Below are 15,494 nucleotides of genomic sequence, written 5' to 3'. Positions count from 1 at the left end.
ATGAACATTTTTGTTCTTTAATGTTTGAGGGAAAAAAAAATAGCGACCTCTTCAAAATAATCAAGATGGTCAGGGTCCCTTTTCTGTTTGGAAAAGGGTTCTGAAACCTTAAATCTTTTTTGTTGGGTTAAGGCTTTGGATTATAGGCCAAGTTGCTGTTTGTAGCAATTTTAGACATCTGCTTTATGATGTCGCTGAAAGCATTCCCCCACCACATTAAGCCCAGCTTTTCGGCTGTACAGTGATGTAAAGTTTATTGAAACATTTTTACATTTGCTTTCTTTGACCACAATAGTCATTTTACTGTAACATATGCAATTAAACGGGAACAGTGTAAATGCAGTGACATTGATAGGATTCTCATTTGATTCTACTGAATGCCGCTCCTGTTTTCATTCGTGCTTGACTGCTGTTGACAAAGGTCTAGGAATACGAGTGGATTATCCGAGGCAATTGAAAACCTCATTGTTTTTGTTTTATTGCTGTTGTAAGATCATGATTAAATATCTAAAGTGAATCGCAGCCTTCTTGGGGCCCAGAGCTCCGAGTTCACAATGACCCTTCTTTGGTTGGATCCAAATCTATGATTTGGCCATGGCACTATCTAGAAGCATTGAGCTTATTACAGCTACAGTCAAGGAAAAGGTAAGGTGAAAAAGTAGCAAAAGGGAAATGTAATGAGGAGAGTCCCGTGTTACTGGACCACTGGTGGATGTTTTCCTGGGTCTTAGACGAGTGAGAATGGGTAGGAGAACAGAGGGCTAAGAGTTGGGAGAAAATTGGGGGTGGGGGGGTGGGGGTGGATGGTGCTTCAGTCCTTCTGCTCCGTCTCCAACATGAGCACGCACACATTCAACCCCTTCCGTGAGTCTGCCACTGTTCCCTTGCTTTATGCTGGCTCTATCACTTGTGGCGGCGCTGCTGGTGGAATGTTCGCAGGTGGAGATGAAAAGAAGTGATAGAAAACTCACAGGGTCAGACCTGACCCTGTGAGTTTATATACGTGTGTGAGTTTATATATATATGACTCACTGGAGAGTGTCTAAAAAGACTGTGCACCCAAGGTACAAATCGTATGAGGTGAAGTTTCACACTTGACAAAATGCTTCTAAAGTTCTCAACTGTGAAACTAGCATGAACAACGTTTCACTCAGAAGTTGGAGAAAGTATTTAGTAGGATTCAAAGACAGATGTCATGGGGCTGTGAATATCTTAGAATGCCATGCAAATATTTGTGGCTTGGTATGGATCTGTGCATGTGACTTTCCTTCTATAGAAACGTTTTATTAGATTCTCAAAGAGGTGAGACCAAAGAAAGATTAAGGGACTGCTTCTTGGGATTACGGTAAGGTATAAGTTGCCTCAAGATCAAAAGAACTAACCCTTTGACTTGCAAATCCACTGAAAGGGAAAGAGTGGGGGGAGTTTGGAGCTCCTCAGGAAGTGGAGGGGCTCAGCCCTCTACCAAGAACTGGTGAAGGAAATTCACCAGAGTCAGGAAACTTCATGACAGCCAGTCACCAGGGGGCTGGGAAAAGGTTCTCTTAGAGTGGAGATTGATGGGTGGAGGAGAGAGGAGAGCTGGGCCCAATACCAAAGAGATGTTTTCAGCATCAGCCAGCTGCAGAACAAAATGGGCTTCGTTTTCCCTACATGTTCTTCCAAGCCTCGTAAATCCTCAGCCTGCCCCCAGCCCACATCCTGCAGCAGCGGCCCTGCCGTACTCTGAAACCAGCCATGCTAGGGAACACAGCTGGTCCCCGAATCCCTGTTCGTGCTTTTCTAAGAGCTACCCTGGGCCCTGGGCTGCCCGTGGGTGCCACTGCTCCAGGCTTCTCCTGGGGACACACCTCCTAAGTTGGTTAACTGCAGCCACGCTAATGCTGCGACGCCAACAGCCCTGATGATCACTTTCTTAGCTCCCCTGTCAGAAGTTGGCCCAGTCTCTGCTGGCCTCACTCCTGCAGGGGCAGGGCAGTAGAGCTGTTCCCTGTCTCTCTCATCCTGCTGAGACGAGAAGACTCTCTGGGGAATGTTCTCCCCTTGGCAATGGCAGAGGCCCAAGGCGTCAACAGAAATTCTCGAGGCCTCGGAATGCCTACTCTTGCAGCTGGCGTCCCGCCACTTCAGCTTCAGCCCATCGCCCGAGCAAATCACATGGCCAGATCCAAAGCCATGTCACGAGGGAATACATGCCAGCCGTCTCTGCAAAGCCACTTAGGCCTGGGTCTGGGGCAGGGAGAAAAATAAGAGGCACAAAAGCAATCTGCTGCATTTACGTGAGTGCAGCCAACTTCTCCTATGCCGTTCAGGTCTCTTCGCACCTGCTGTGAGGCTCAGAACGGAGGAGACTCCAGTTTAACCATCACCGTCCTGAGCGTGGGGCGAGGGGACCGAGAGCGGGACCAGTGGTAACTGGCTGCTTCCGTCTCACCACGGTGCCTCACGACGCATCGCGCACGGGCCGCACGCACGACGTGCCAGACAGGACCACCTTGGCTGCCGCCATGTTTACTGACCAGAAGCTGCGATGTAGTCACCTTCACGGGCTTTTCCGTTTGGAGCACACGATAGGAACACATAACGATAAATACAGGTCGCTCGCGCCAGTTTATTAGTGCGCTCCCTGAGCAACAGTGTCTGCTTGGCTTCGCAGGTCTGTGTAACTCTGCCGATAGCTGGATGATCGTGCCCAACATCAAGCAGAACCACTACACGGTCCACGGTCTGCAGAGCGGCACCAAGTACATCTTCATTGTCAAGGCCATCAACCAGGCGGGCAGCCGCAGCAGCGAGCCTGGGAAGTTGAAGACAAACAGTAAGTGCCGGGGGCTCAGCAGCACCTCTGTCCCCCTTTCTTTTCCTTCTCTCTGCCTCAGGCATCGCCGACAGCCCCGAGAAGCAAGTAAGGAGCCGGGGCGGGGTGATGGGGTTGGCGTCAGACACCTCTGGGGGCCACAAGTCCCTTGACCCCCTAGGGGCTGTGAGTCCATTGACTTCCCTGCATCAACTTTAGACCGCTCACTTTTAAAATAGATAATCCTGGAGGGGTTCTTGTGAGAATTAGAACATGTATATATGTATGAAGCCTGACGTGTCATTGGGGCTCTACACGTGCAAATTGTTCTCCATAGCAGAAGAGCAAATGAGGAACTCTTTCTTCAGGAATTCTTTAGTTTACTCCAGATATCTGTCTGGGTCTGTGGTTCTCAGTCAGAAGCAATTCTGCCCTCCCCCCTTGCCCCCCCAGGGACACCGAGCAATGTCTGGAGACATTTTTGGTGGTTATAACTGGGGTGGATGCTACTGGTATCTAATGGTTAGAGGCCAGGGATGATGGGAAACATCCCACACTACACAGGACACGACAAAGGAAGACCTGGCCCATACATGTGTCTTGTAACACTGTCATCTCCCTCGTTGTCTCTGCCCACATGTGTTTTCTTTTATCCTCTCTTTTTTCTTTACTATTTCTGATCTAGAAATGCGTTCTATAACATGGAATCTCTTTGCATAGGACCTCCCAAGAGAAAGCAAATTGGAGTGTGTCGATATGGCGCCATGTTAGATAGTTGCGCCTAGTCAGTGGGAACAGTCAGCTGCTTTTCCAGAAGCACCCTCACTTAAACCAAAGCCTCCATTTCAGTGCTCAAATAACTTTATTTTACTCCAGACATACGTGTTTAAGACACATACACTTAGACATTAAGCTAATTTCTCCTCTCAATGTAAAAGAAGGAAATGTTTTTATAGATTAAGTAGGAAAAAAGTAAGTAAATACGTACACTGAGGTTCATTCTGTAGAATATATCTTTGAGACATCTAATTTGTGCTTCATCAGTTTTACGGAAGATGACGCATTCATTTCATGTAGACAGAAATGTCATCCTCTATTTCTAGACATGCAATTATTGAACAGATGTTATCAAGTTTTACATGAGGAGTTGGCAAACTTTTTCTGCAGTGTGCCAAAGAGTAAATATTTGAGGCTCTGCATGTCAAATGGTCTTGGTCGCCATCCACTCTTATTCACCTCTGCCCTTGCAGTGCAAAAGCAGCCATAGATTACACGGAAGTGAATGGGCGTTCCCGTGTTTCCATAAAACTTTATTGACAAACACAGGCAGTATGCTGGATTTGGCCTGCAGGCTGCAGTTTGCCAAACTCCTATGTGCACAATATTACAATGAATTCAATTCTTTAGTAAATGATAAATTTGGTCCTTGAACTAATTTGTCGTCATTGAAGCAAAAGCCTTGAACTTGGACAGAGTAGGTGATGGTGCGTTTGAGAAACCCATCTGAGGCTCAGGTGGAATTTGCCCGCTGAGGATGCAGGGGTTGGGGTTGGGCCTGACCTAAGCTGACGTGACCCTGCTCCACGCGTGTGGAGGTGAGGGTGTGAGTTGAGGCGAGAAGGGGTACATCTCACCTCATTGTGAGGCCAGTCTTCCTGATGGCTATACCATTCTGATATTCCTCTGTGGAAGAAGGGCAAGCAGCACGCGGCCCTGCTCTTCGGTGATGGCTGCCTCTGTGAAACTCCCCCCTGGTCTGCCTGTTAATGTCCACTTGGTTTTACATGCGTTCTCTCTTCCACCTTTAAAAACTGAAATATTTTAAGCAAAACTATCTTCATACTCTTCTTGCCTTAGTTCATACTCTATCCCTAATAGTTGCTGGTGTGATCATTCCTGAGGACATCTGTGTTTCACAAGACAAGCTGAAATTTAAACTCTGCATGTAATCCAGTAGCTCTTAGAGCCTCGGAGAATGTCCGTGCCCTGATCCACACTTGAAGCTTTTTCTCAGCTCCCCCTTTAAGCTTTCCTGTGATGTGGACAGAAATCTAAAACGGGTCAGCAGATGATCCAGCCCAGCAGCCAAATCTGGCTGCCTGTTTTTATAAATAAAGCTTTGTTGGCACACAGCCACACCCATCCGTTTCCCTCCCGTCTCTGGCCGCTTCTGGGCTGCAGCAGCAGAGTTAAACGGCCACAGAAAAGACCACACGGCCAGCAGAGCTGAAAATGTCTATCTGGCCTCTTACGAGAAAGTTATGCTGGCCCCTGTTCTAACAGAAAGGATTTGAGAGGTGCCAGTGTCATGTTTGTACCCAGGTGGCAGCTGGAAATCCTCTGGCCTCCCCGGACGTGACGTCACACTCATTGCCCCATGCTCTCCGTGCCACTGTCACAGCCAGCGTCGTGGATTGCCCCGGCCAATGTACCAGACTCTTTCCACTGGCTGCCTGAGGGCGGGCCTACCAACTGCACCCGTGGCTGTGGCCAGGGGGCCTTGGGATATCGTGGTATTTGCAGCCTCTCTAACTCATTTCCTGCCTTTTAACACCGATGTGGTGTCGAATGGCAGGCAGTCCTCCAGACCAGCGTTCCATTCTCAAAGAAGTAACAGCTATGACGAGATGTTCAGGGGTGACTCTGCCAAGATTTTCTAATGGTTCGATCTTCAAGACACAAATATATATTATATATATAAATCTTCAAAATTGTATCTAGAGAGATCTTCAAAACACAAATGTGAATAATGAAATAGAGAGGGATGTGTATACACACACACACACACACACACACACACACACACACATACATACACATACTCTGGAGTATAATACCCAGGTGTTCTGAGCACATTCTTTTTCCTGATCTTGTTGTGGGCTGAAAAATGCACCTTTTTTTTAGTCATTCTGAGCTCATGAGAATCATTTGTAATTTGCAACAGTTTCAGAAGAACGTAAAGCCTTTATGTCAAAATCTACAGTCTTGGTTTCTTTGGCTTCTGGTGTGAAGTCTGCCGAGCATGAACCGCATTTTAAGCTGGATCGAATTTGGGAATGGTTGAAAACGAAGTCTTCATTTCCTCCTTCGCTTGGGAATGCTGTTTAGCCAGTACGTACCTGAGCTGCTTGTGTCCAGCTGGCCCCGAAGATAGCTTCTGCCACATGGCATGGTTGATCCCCGCCCCTGCTCCTGTTGAATCATTAGTCGTAGCAGCTCGGGATCCTTGTCTCAGAACTGACAGACTGGGAGTTCGTGAAGGCAGGGGCATGTTCGTACTATTTTACTGTGCTTTTAAAATCTGATTCTGAGAATACATTGTTGGTCATGTTGAAATAAACAGTCCTCTTCTTCCTCTCTCTGTTTTGTAAACTTCTTCCCAGGCCAGCCATTTAAACTGGACCCCAAATCTGCACATCGAAAGCTGAAGGTGTCCCACGATAACTTGACAGTAGAACGTGATGAGTCATCATCCAAAAAGAGCCACACGCCCGAACGCTTCACCAGCCAAGGGAGCTATGGCGTAGCTGGAAATGTGTTCATTGATAGCGGTCGGCATTACTGGGAAGTGGTCATAAGTGGGAGCACATGGTAGGCAATGATCTGTCGTCGTCCAGTTATAAAAAGGCACATCTCACTGTGTACTTTGTCAGAGCATTAATCCATTCCAGAGCCCAGCTTGAAGAAAAATATGCAGAAAAGCTCTTTTGGTCTGTTGTTGCACCACTACTGGTGCGTAATAAGCGCCCCGAGACTCGGTGGCTTCACACACCAGTCATTTCTGACGGCTCGCTCCCCACCCCCGTGTGTGGGTTCACTGTCAAAGCTCATCTCGGCCGGGCTTTGCTCTAAGCTGTAGGTTGGATCGAGGTCTGTTCTTTGTGTCTCTTCAGCCTCCTCGGACATGAGGGCCACCCAGGTCATGTCTTTCTCAGGGAGCCCGAGAGCGCAGGCACAGCTAGGCAGACACATTTCAAGCCCCTGCTTCCATCACTGTCTACTAACTTCTCATTGGCCAAAGCCAGTCACGTAGCCAAAGCCAAAGCCGCTGGTCTAGGGAAGTATCTCTCCCGTGGAGGTGAGAGGAAGGGAGTGAGTATGTGCAAAACGATCATCTAATCTTCTATTCAGCCAGTAAGAAAAACAGCTCGTTTTAAGTCCATCCTTTTTTTTTTTTTTTAATTTACAGCAAGAATTGCAGCTGAGATGCTAGAGTCCTGGTCCCTAACAGCTGGTATGCTCACTGCTCTTACAGCCAGAGGGCCAGACCTGGCCCGGTGCCTGTTTTTGTAAATAAAGTGTTGTGGGCACACAGCCATGTCCACTCTTTCCCACATTGCCTGCCTGTGGCTGCCTTTGAGCCACACGGCAGAGTTGGGCAGTTAAAACAGAACCCTATGATCCGCAAAGCTGAAAATATTAACCGAAAACGTTTGCCGATTCCTACTCTAAAACATCATGCTTCGTCATTTGAAAGAACAAATTTCTGTTGCCTTGTACGTTTTGTGACTCTAGACTGGGCCGACGACTGGAAATAGTCAAGAGCTGAGGGGCTGAGGCAGCGATCATAGGCTGGGAATCCTTTGCAACGGTCTGTTCGATCCGGCGCCGTGCCTTCAGCCCAGCGAGCTCTCGAAACCCAAGCTCGTCGGTCGGGGTGCGGTGTCTGCGTTGGAATGAGCTAACCTTGCCTAGTTAACCTCACGAAGCTGACCTTGTCAGTTCCTCAGCCACACGCTGCAGCCCTTCCTCTGGCTGGCTGGCTGGCTCACAGGCACCTGTTCGCTTTTGCGCTTTCATTTTCATTTAACCAGCCCTCCTCTAGCAGAACGATGTGCCGGGCGCTGGTCTAAGCATCCTACAGATGTTAACTCATTCATTCATCTTAACAGCCCCCCAGAGGCAGGTGCTAGGGCTAGGAAGTCTGCAGTCAGGGCGCAAGCTCTGACCCAAGGCTTCACAAACCTTTCTGTAAAGGGCAGAGAGCCAGTGTTGCTGGTTTGGCAGGCCAGATGATTTTTATCCCGACTACTCAACTCTCTGGTTGTAGTGGGAAAGCAGCCACAGACCGTGTGCCCGTGACGGGGCGTGGCCTTGCACAAAGAAAACTTTATTTATAAAAATCAGCAGAGGGCCACATTCGGCCTGTGGGTTACAGTTGGCTGGTTTCTGCTCTGAAGCACCATGCTCTGTTTTTGAAACATGATAATTCCTCTTCCGGACGTATGGTGGTGTGCTTGATGAGGCAGAGCTTAATCCTTGCTTAGAAAGAAACACCTCACAACTAACCGGAAACGAGGAGTATCGGAACAGTGTTGTGTTTGAGATAAGGTTGCTAAGACACTTACTGTGTCTCAAGTCCCGTACAGTGTTGGTGCGAGCCCACTGAGATCTCAAAAGTGAAATCAGAGGCTTGGATGTCTACTTTCTCCCCAGAACAGTACCTACATCGGCCAGGCGAGGAGGTTTTCTTCTGTTGTGATCCTCGCAATTCTGTTGGCCCAGAATATTCCTGTTCCAACATCCTGCCAGAGGATGGAGGACAAATCCTTCCGCCCCACTCGGCTCTGGGCCAAGCTGGCATTTACAGTTTTTAGCTGCACTGGGGCAAGATAAAAGCCTGAAGGAAAATAACGATGAATTTTTGCAGGTGCAAAGGAGCAAACATTTCTAGTTAATTAACGTGCTGTATTAATCTGGGATAGAATCCAGTGTCTAAATAATTACAACCCCATTAATAATTATTTATGATAAATGATACCCGATCATTATGATCTCATTCGCATTGATGAATGGTGCGGGAAAATTCCACCAGACCACTTCAGTTACATAAACACAGATCAGTATTACCTTGAAAACACCCTCCAGATGTCAAAACCAGCTCAGGAGGGGGGAAGAATTCTAAAATTAATCGCCACACTTTGGATCTTTACACACCGGATTGTGTCAGTTTCAGAAAACATCTCATGTCGAAAGTAGTTGAACATTTCCTGGGAGGTGTTAGAGGGGAAGGGGTGACCCATGTGATCAAATGCTTGGGGCGCCTTGATTCGCACCAGCTAATGACCATCCATTGTCTCGTGAAATATAGTCCTGACTTTCAATTAACATGTATGTTATGATCCCTGCAATGGGGCATGTTAGCATGGCTCTGGGAAACATAATTTTTATACTTTCTGAATTCTCCAAGTCTCACTGCGTAACTTAATGGAACATTACCTTCTGCCTGCACCTTTCAAGCTCAATGGAAATACGTACATGGTTTTACAGATTAATGATAACATAATGGTATTTTCCTCTGCTTAATGGACTATACACGGAGTTATTTTCTTACTCTCTAATGCTGTTAATGTGCACTTGGTGTTTTATGAAATGGTGTTAACTAAACGTGGGTTCACACAAAGATGCCTGGGCCACAAGTCAAGCGGGAGGGGGCGAGATTCTGGATCCTGCTGCTAATTGTAACCTTCTCTGTGTTCTCCCATTTGCTAAATGAAGTCGGCCCTACCTGCCACAGCTGCTCCATAGCAGGTTCAGTTAAGGTTCAAATGGGAAGTAAACGTCAGAGTCCCTTGATACGAAATAAAAATGGTGCGCACAAACAAGAAGGAAACAATACAGACGTGGCTATTTTGTGACGGAAATGCAGGTTCCACAGTATCTGAAAAAATGGAAATAGTGTCTGGGGGGCGTAGAGAACATCGTTGGGGCAGATAGTCAAAACCTTTCCAAAGTGTCTGTCTGTCTGCCATCTGGAAAAGAGTGTTTCCCCACCTCTTAGAACTTCTGGATCTTGTGCAGAGCCATCGCAGTGGCAGGTCCTGACCCAGACTCCCACTGGAAAAGGACTCTGGGAAATGCAACCCCAGGATTCTCCCCACGATGCAGAGCAGGATTGGCCAGAAGGAGGAGAGGAGGCCCAAGTTGATGACAGACAGGCTGGTACACGAGGCGTAACTGAGGATCAGTAATTTTTAAATTCAGTGATCGCATGTTCTATTCATTTTTTTAAAACATACCACTCTTAAAGTGATTGTGTTTTAAATCCAACATGCGATTTAAAAAAAAATAATAATGTCGTTTTATCAAAGACCAATGGAGTTTTTTTTTCTCTCTGCACTGGATAAGGTACCATATGTCAGTATCCACTTAGACTGGTTTCTGCTATAACATAGTAAAGATTGAGCTCTGAATCATTTACTCTTTATTAAGAATGATGGGTTTTGCTTATCTTAATCACTGAAATACTGCAAATGTTATGGAGGCGTGCCTCAGCAGGGCAAAAAGAGATTAAGGAGCTTCGAACACCGTAGAAAGAGTTCTTAACTTTTTTGAGTAGTTGAGAGTACATTTAGAATAATCGGGATATCCATCTCTCAAAGACATTCAGAATTTTTAAAAACAGTAGGAAATGTAATCAGAAGGGCTCTTGGCAGTGATGAGGCACATACTTTTTGGTGGAGGAAGGGATTAGAGAGTGTTAAGTTTGTGGCCTTTTGAGTCACCGTAGGTTCAAATTCTGATTCTTTTCCTTATTAGTAATGTGGCATTGGGCAAAGATAAGAAAACAACAGTTACCCAAGATTCCTTGCCACACCTTGTGCCGCAGATTTTACATATGTTCGTTCCTTTGCTCCTCAAAATCCCCGTCCGGGATGGAGACCGTCATCGTCCCTGCGTTGTAGGTCAGGAACCCAGCTAGGAGAGGACGAGGAACTTATCCTGGAAATGAAAACCATTCTCCATGCTTACCTATTGCAAAGTGTACTCAAAGTCATGGAAAACGACAGACATGGGGTCAGTCAAAAAATTCAAAGTAGGTCAAAAGGAGAAGTCTAGGGTTGTGCTGTCCAATATGGTAGTCCTGGGCCACATGCAATTAATTTAAATCATTTAATTAAAATTAAATTTAAAGTCTGGTTCCTCGGTCTCCGCAGCCACAGTTCAAACACCCAGTAGCCACATGTGGCTCGTGGCTACCATATTGAACCGAGGAAAACATTTCACTCATTGTAGAAACTTCTGTGGGATAGCGCTGGTCTAGAGAATTCATTGTGTGGGTCTTGATGACTGTAAAAAAACAAAACAAAAGGTAGTGAGACACAAAGTTCAAATTCTCTTGTAATATCTGAACTAAAAACAGGAATATGAGTAAATACAATGGCCCATGTCCGCCCATGGTATGTTTGGGAGGAAGGCGACGAGGAGCACTGGTGTCAGGGTCTTTGCCAAGCTTTCAATGAAGAATGAGCAGGGAAAACAGAAAATCATGTTTTCGTGACCCCTGAAAACCAGAGAAAGGAGATAGCATCTGTGTGCAACCCGCCTCATGGTTTTTGTCGTCACTGTTCTGTTTGCGCAGGTATGCCATCGGCCTTGCTTACAAATCGGCCCCGAAGCATGAGTGGATTGGGAAGAACTCTGCTTCTTGGGCACTGTGCCGCTGTCACAATAACTGGGTGGTGAGACACAACAGTAAGGAAACCCCCATCGAGCCAGCCCCCCACCTCCGGCGCGTCGGCATCCTGCTGGACTATGACAATGGTTCCATCGCCTTCTACGATGCTTTGAACTCCATCCACCTCTACACCTTCGACATCACCTTCTCACAGCCTGTGTGCCCCACCTTCACAGTGTGGAACAAGTGCTTGACCATTATAACTGGCCTTCCAATCCCAGACCATCTGGACTGCACAGAGCAGCTGCCGTGAGCACCTGGCCACGTGGAGCTGCTTTCTGGGGAGTACAAAGGGTCGTGGCCACCATTTCAGGGACAGAGAAAGCACAGGCTCCCAGAGTGTGATTAAATGTCGCCAAAAAGTGTCCAGAAATATCGGCTAGGATAGGACTCGAAATAGGCAATTCTCCCCTTTTACTGTCTTTTGTATTAAGTACCTGCTTTAATAATTTCTTTAAATTTTTCCTGTATTTGCAGGAAAATTTATAGATTATTTATAAAAGAAACATAACCGAAATTACAACTCTTAGACATTATTTGGTTTTGCACATTAAGAGGCCCAGAAGTTTACCAGCTCTTTACAGCAACCTTTGTGTCATCACGGTCTGTGGGCTTGAGAAAAATCTTTTGTAGTTTAGTATGCTTACTCACCTTCTCACAACATCATATCTCATACTGATCCCATTGTGGGTCCTGTCACCTGGACAGTGCATAACAGAATATCACTTACCTTAAAAATAAAAAAAAAATAGTTTTGAACCTAGTAGGGCAGCAAACGGGCCTAGGGTCTGCTTTATCTTGAAGTGTTTTAAGTGTGATGTCAAAACCACCTTGGATCAACTAAAATGGAGAGCAAGAGGGAGAGTGGAAAGAATTGACTTGGGAGCTTGGAATCCGCCATGGCCCAATCTTTAGTCACCTTCCAATGGCTGGTGGGCTCGCTCTGGATAAAAAGGTTCTGAAGCCTCTGGCCATGTGTGACCTAACCTTTCCCAGGATTCAGGATTCTGGGAGAACGTTAAGAATGAGCTTGTCATTGAAAATAGTCACTTTGAATCCTACTAATTATTCAAAATGTCAGAGGCTGATTTGTCTTTGATCAGAAGTAGGGTTCTGTTTCATGACCTAAATCTATTTCATTCTTCCTTCTAAAAGTTTCTACAGGCCTATGACATCGCTTTACTACATTTAATAGCTGTCCTGTCTCCCTCTCCCCCAAAGCATTTTTCTTTTGTTGCTGGGGCTGAGGAAATAAACATTTTCTGTTACAAATGGCAGCACGACTTTGGATTGACTTTGCTCTCCGGGACATCAACACATGGCCTTGACTGTCTCTACCGCGTCCAAATATGACTCACCCGAAAACACTTAATATTTATGAGTTGGTAATGAAAAGGGACGTTGCATAAAGTATTCTTTACTAGTATATGTGCCTCAAAAGTTATAAACAGACTTTTATTAAACACATCTTGAAAGATGTAGAGGTCCCTCTGTATTCTAGTATAGTTCACTATAGAGTTGTAAAACAAAAACAAAAACAAAAACAAAAGCAAAACAAAAAAGAACAAAACAAAACAAAAAAAAAAACCAAAAAAATCAAACTCACTATTCCCGTGCTGGAACCCACTAATAGAACCTGCTAGTAGAGTGTCAGGTGGGATTCTGGGCATGCTGATCTGGTAAGATGGAATGGTCCATGAAGTAAGGCTCTCTTAAGCAGTCCTTGGACTTGGACCGGAATCCGGCATTGGTTCTATCTTGACGAAGGGCGTGACATCTTTAAGTCATTTCATTTGCTAAAATATTTATCTGAGCTACTGGGTTGGCCACTTTGACTGAAAGGACTGATGGATTTAGGCATTGTTTTTAGCAGTTTTGTTTTTAACCAAATCAATTGTCTCCCTGAGATCCGTCCGTAGACCCGCTGTTTCAGCATCGCGCTATGTGAGCCCCAGCCCGGACCCCCTGGGCTGCGTCATGCACGCTTCTGTCCTCTTCACCGGCAGATGCTCTCCTTTTTCTTAACAGATAGAGTTTATATATTTACTATATTATTTATACCCAGATGAATATTTTGATAGCTACTTAGGACAATTTCACATCTAAAAGATGGACACCTCAATGGAAAAAAATTAATCATTGTCTGGAAACTTAATTTTTTTTTTACAGTATAAAAACAATGCGTGTTTGCCTTCCCTAAACAAACTGAAAGGGTTGTAATTTTTACATACTGTTTTTGGTAGCTGGATAACAGATATTTTAATGCACTTTGTACACTAACAGGTTTTAAATAAAAGGGTCTAAAACTCAGTTTCTGAGTTTTTAAAATCATGGTCGCCAGGTACCAGTAAACGCTACGGTTTGCCTTATGATGTTGATGTAAAGCATTTACGAGGATGATATTTCCATGAATATAATGTTTTTCAGTATAAAGACGTTACTACTCCGATTTTCACTGCAAGCCATTTAGTTTATGTTTTGGCTATTTTTATAAGGACAAGAGGGATTATGTTATAATTTGGTTGTGGAAGTCTCACTCTTTGCTAACTTAAAAACCTTGTGGATAGTAGCAGTTACTATTTCCATGTTGTCATATTTACAGGAAAATATGTATATGGTGAAAGGCCACAGTGTTTACTTTCATTACTGTAATGATGTAGAAAAGATTTCCGTGGATTTTTTTTTTGGAAAGTCTAAAAAATATACGCTATAAACACGTGCTGCAGTACAATTCTTTAAGTGGACTGGGGTCACAGTATTTTGTTTTCGAGGTCCTTACTTCACAGGCAGCATTGCGACACGGGAGAAAGAGACGGCAGTGCCAGTTACATTAATACAGCCAAATCGATGCGGCGCCAACCAAGGCTGCCAGGTCTGACGTCGTGGGTGTGTGAAGAGGTGCTGTCGCCATCTTGAAGTTCTTAGTAATTTTTGAATAGGGGGCCTGCATCTTCGTTTTGTGCTGGGCCTGAAAAATTCTATAGCCAGTCTTCATAACAGAACTCAGAAACATGGTACCTCCCTTCCTGGTGGATACAAATGAAGAAACCTGGATCCAATGTCAAAAGTGGCTGGCCATATAGTGCGAGTAGGAATCCAAATGGATTAAGAGGAGAATGGGTGTGGGTGAAGATTTTCTTCCCAGCATGAAAAAAAAAAAGACTTCAAAAACTGACTGCAAATATTGATGATTTCTGCTGGAGAAGAGGAAATGGCCTGATGACGAATGGGCAGTTTATCACGGTACTGAGATCATTGACCCTAAACTTCCCAAGGAACTGAACCAGCGCCGTCCAGTGAACGGGGGACTCCGTTTCCGCTCCAGGCACATACGCGGTGCCTGAAGAGACACCTGTGTGTATGCTCGCATACCTGTGCTTTTGGTGTTGGGAAGTTGATGATCTGGTCTACCCTTAACAAAATGTTAAAAAGGAGACAAAGACCACGATGATGGGGGCAGGAGGATGTTTTTTGAAATTGTGCTACTCAACAAAGGGGCGATTTGGCAATGTGTGGAGTCGTTTTTGGTTGCCCCAACTTGGGAGAGGGTGCTATTGGTGTCCAGTGGGTAGAGACCAGAGATGTTGCTCAGCATCCCCACGCACAGCACAGCCGCCTCCCGCCCACAACCAAGAACCATCCGGGCCAAATATCAGTGGTGCTGCGGGGGAGAAACTTGTTCTTTGGGGCTCTGTAAAGCAAAACTCTCACGAGTATGTTTTCCCGTTCCTGTAATTGACTCAATGCCGGATATATCAAAAAGCAAAGAAAAGGGGACACTTCACTGCAAAACCTTCACAGCAGTGGCTCCTTCACTTAAAAAACCATTATAAAAACCTGCAGTCTGAAAAGCAGTCCAAGCTTGTGTAAATGGGAATGCAGGGATCGGTGTCACGAAGATCTGGATGTGGCTGGCTCAGTCTGGAAATGCCACGCGGACTCTGTAGGCCGCTCCTCTCACGGGAACAAATGCAGCCCCTGGTACTGGCTTCCGGCGGCCACTCCCGCGGCCCGGACCATTCTCGCCATTGCTGTTGCTTTGTGGTTCAAAATAAAGTCATTTTTGTGGTTCCAAGGCCCTCTGTCTCGCCTGTCTCTGTTGCCTTTTCATCATTGTGTGTTTTCACACTCATTGTTTCCACAAATATTTATTCAACATCTGCTGGGTTTCTGAGCTACTTTGCAACATTGAAAGTTTCCTTTTATTCCTGAAACTCTGACCCACCATCCCGCTTCTCT

At 45.6% G+C, this 15,494-nt stretch overlaps 1 protein-coding gene across 7 annotated transcripts in view; it reads left to right on the top strand.

Moving 5' to 3' along the window:
• Nucleotides 1–15,334, top strand: part of MID1 (midline 1) — a 569,906-nt gene extending 554,572 nt beyond the window's left edge. For all 7 annotated transcript variants that reach the window (XM_044391873.3, XM_048213242.2, XM_048213241.2 and 4 more), the window contains 3 exons: nt 2,657–2,818; nt 6,181–6,388; nt 11,160–15,334. In XM_044391873.3, the coding sequence (XP_044247808.1) occupies nt 2,657–2,818; nt 6,181–6,388; nt 11,160–11,508 (719 nt within the window). In that variant the 3' untranslated portion in view covers nt 11,509–15,334. The remainder of the gene's footprint in view (nt 1–2,656; nt 2,819–6,180; nt 6,389–11,159) is intronic.
• Nucleotides 15,335–15,494: the final 160 nt, after the last annotated feature.

The sequence above is a fragment of the Ursus arctos genome, chromosome X (assembly GCF_023065955.2).
Source record: "Ursus arctos isolate Adak ecotype North America chromosome X, UrsArc2.0, whole genome shotgun sequence".
Lineage (NCBI taxonomy): Eukaryota > Metazoa > Chordata > Mammalia > Carnivora > Ursidae > Ursus > Ursus arctos.
Note: the sequence above shows the minus strand (reverse complement) of the source record. Positions and strands in the feature narration are given on the sequence as shown.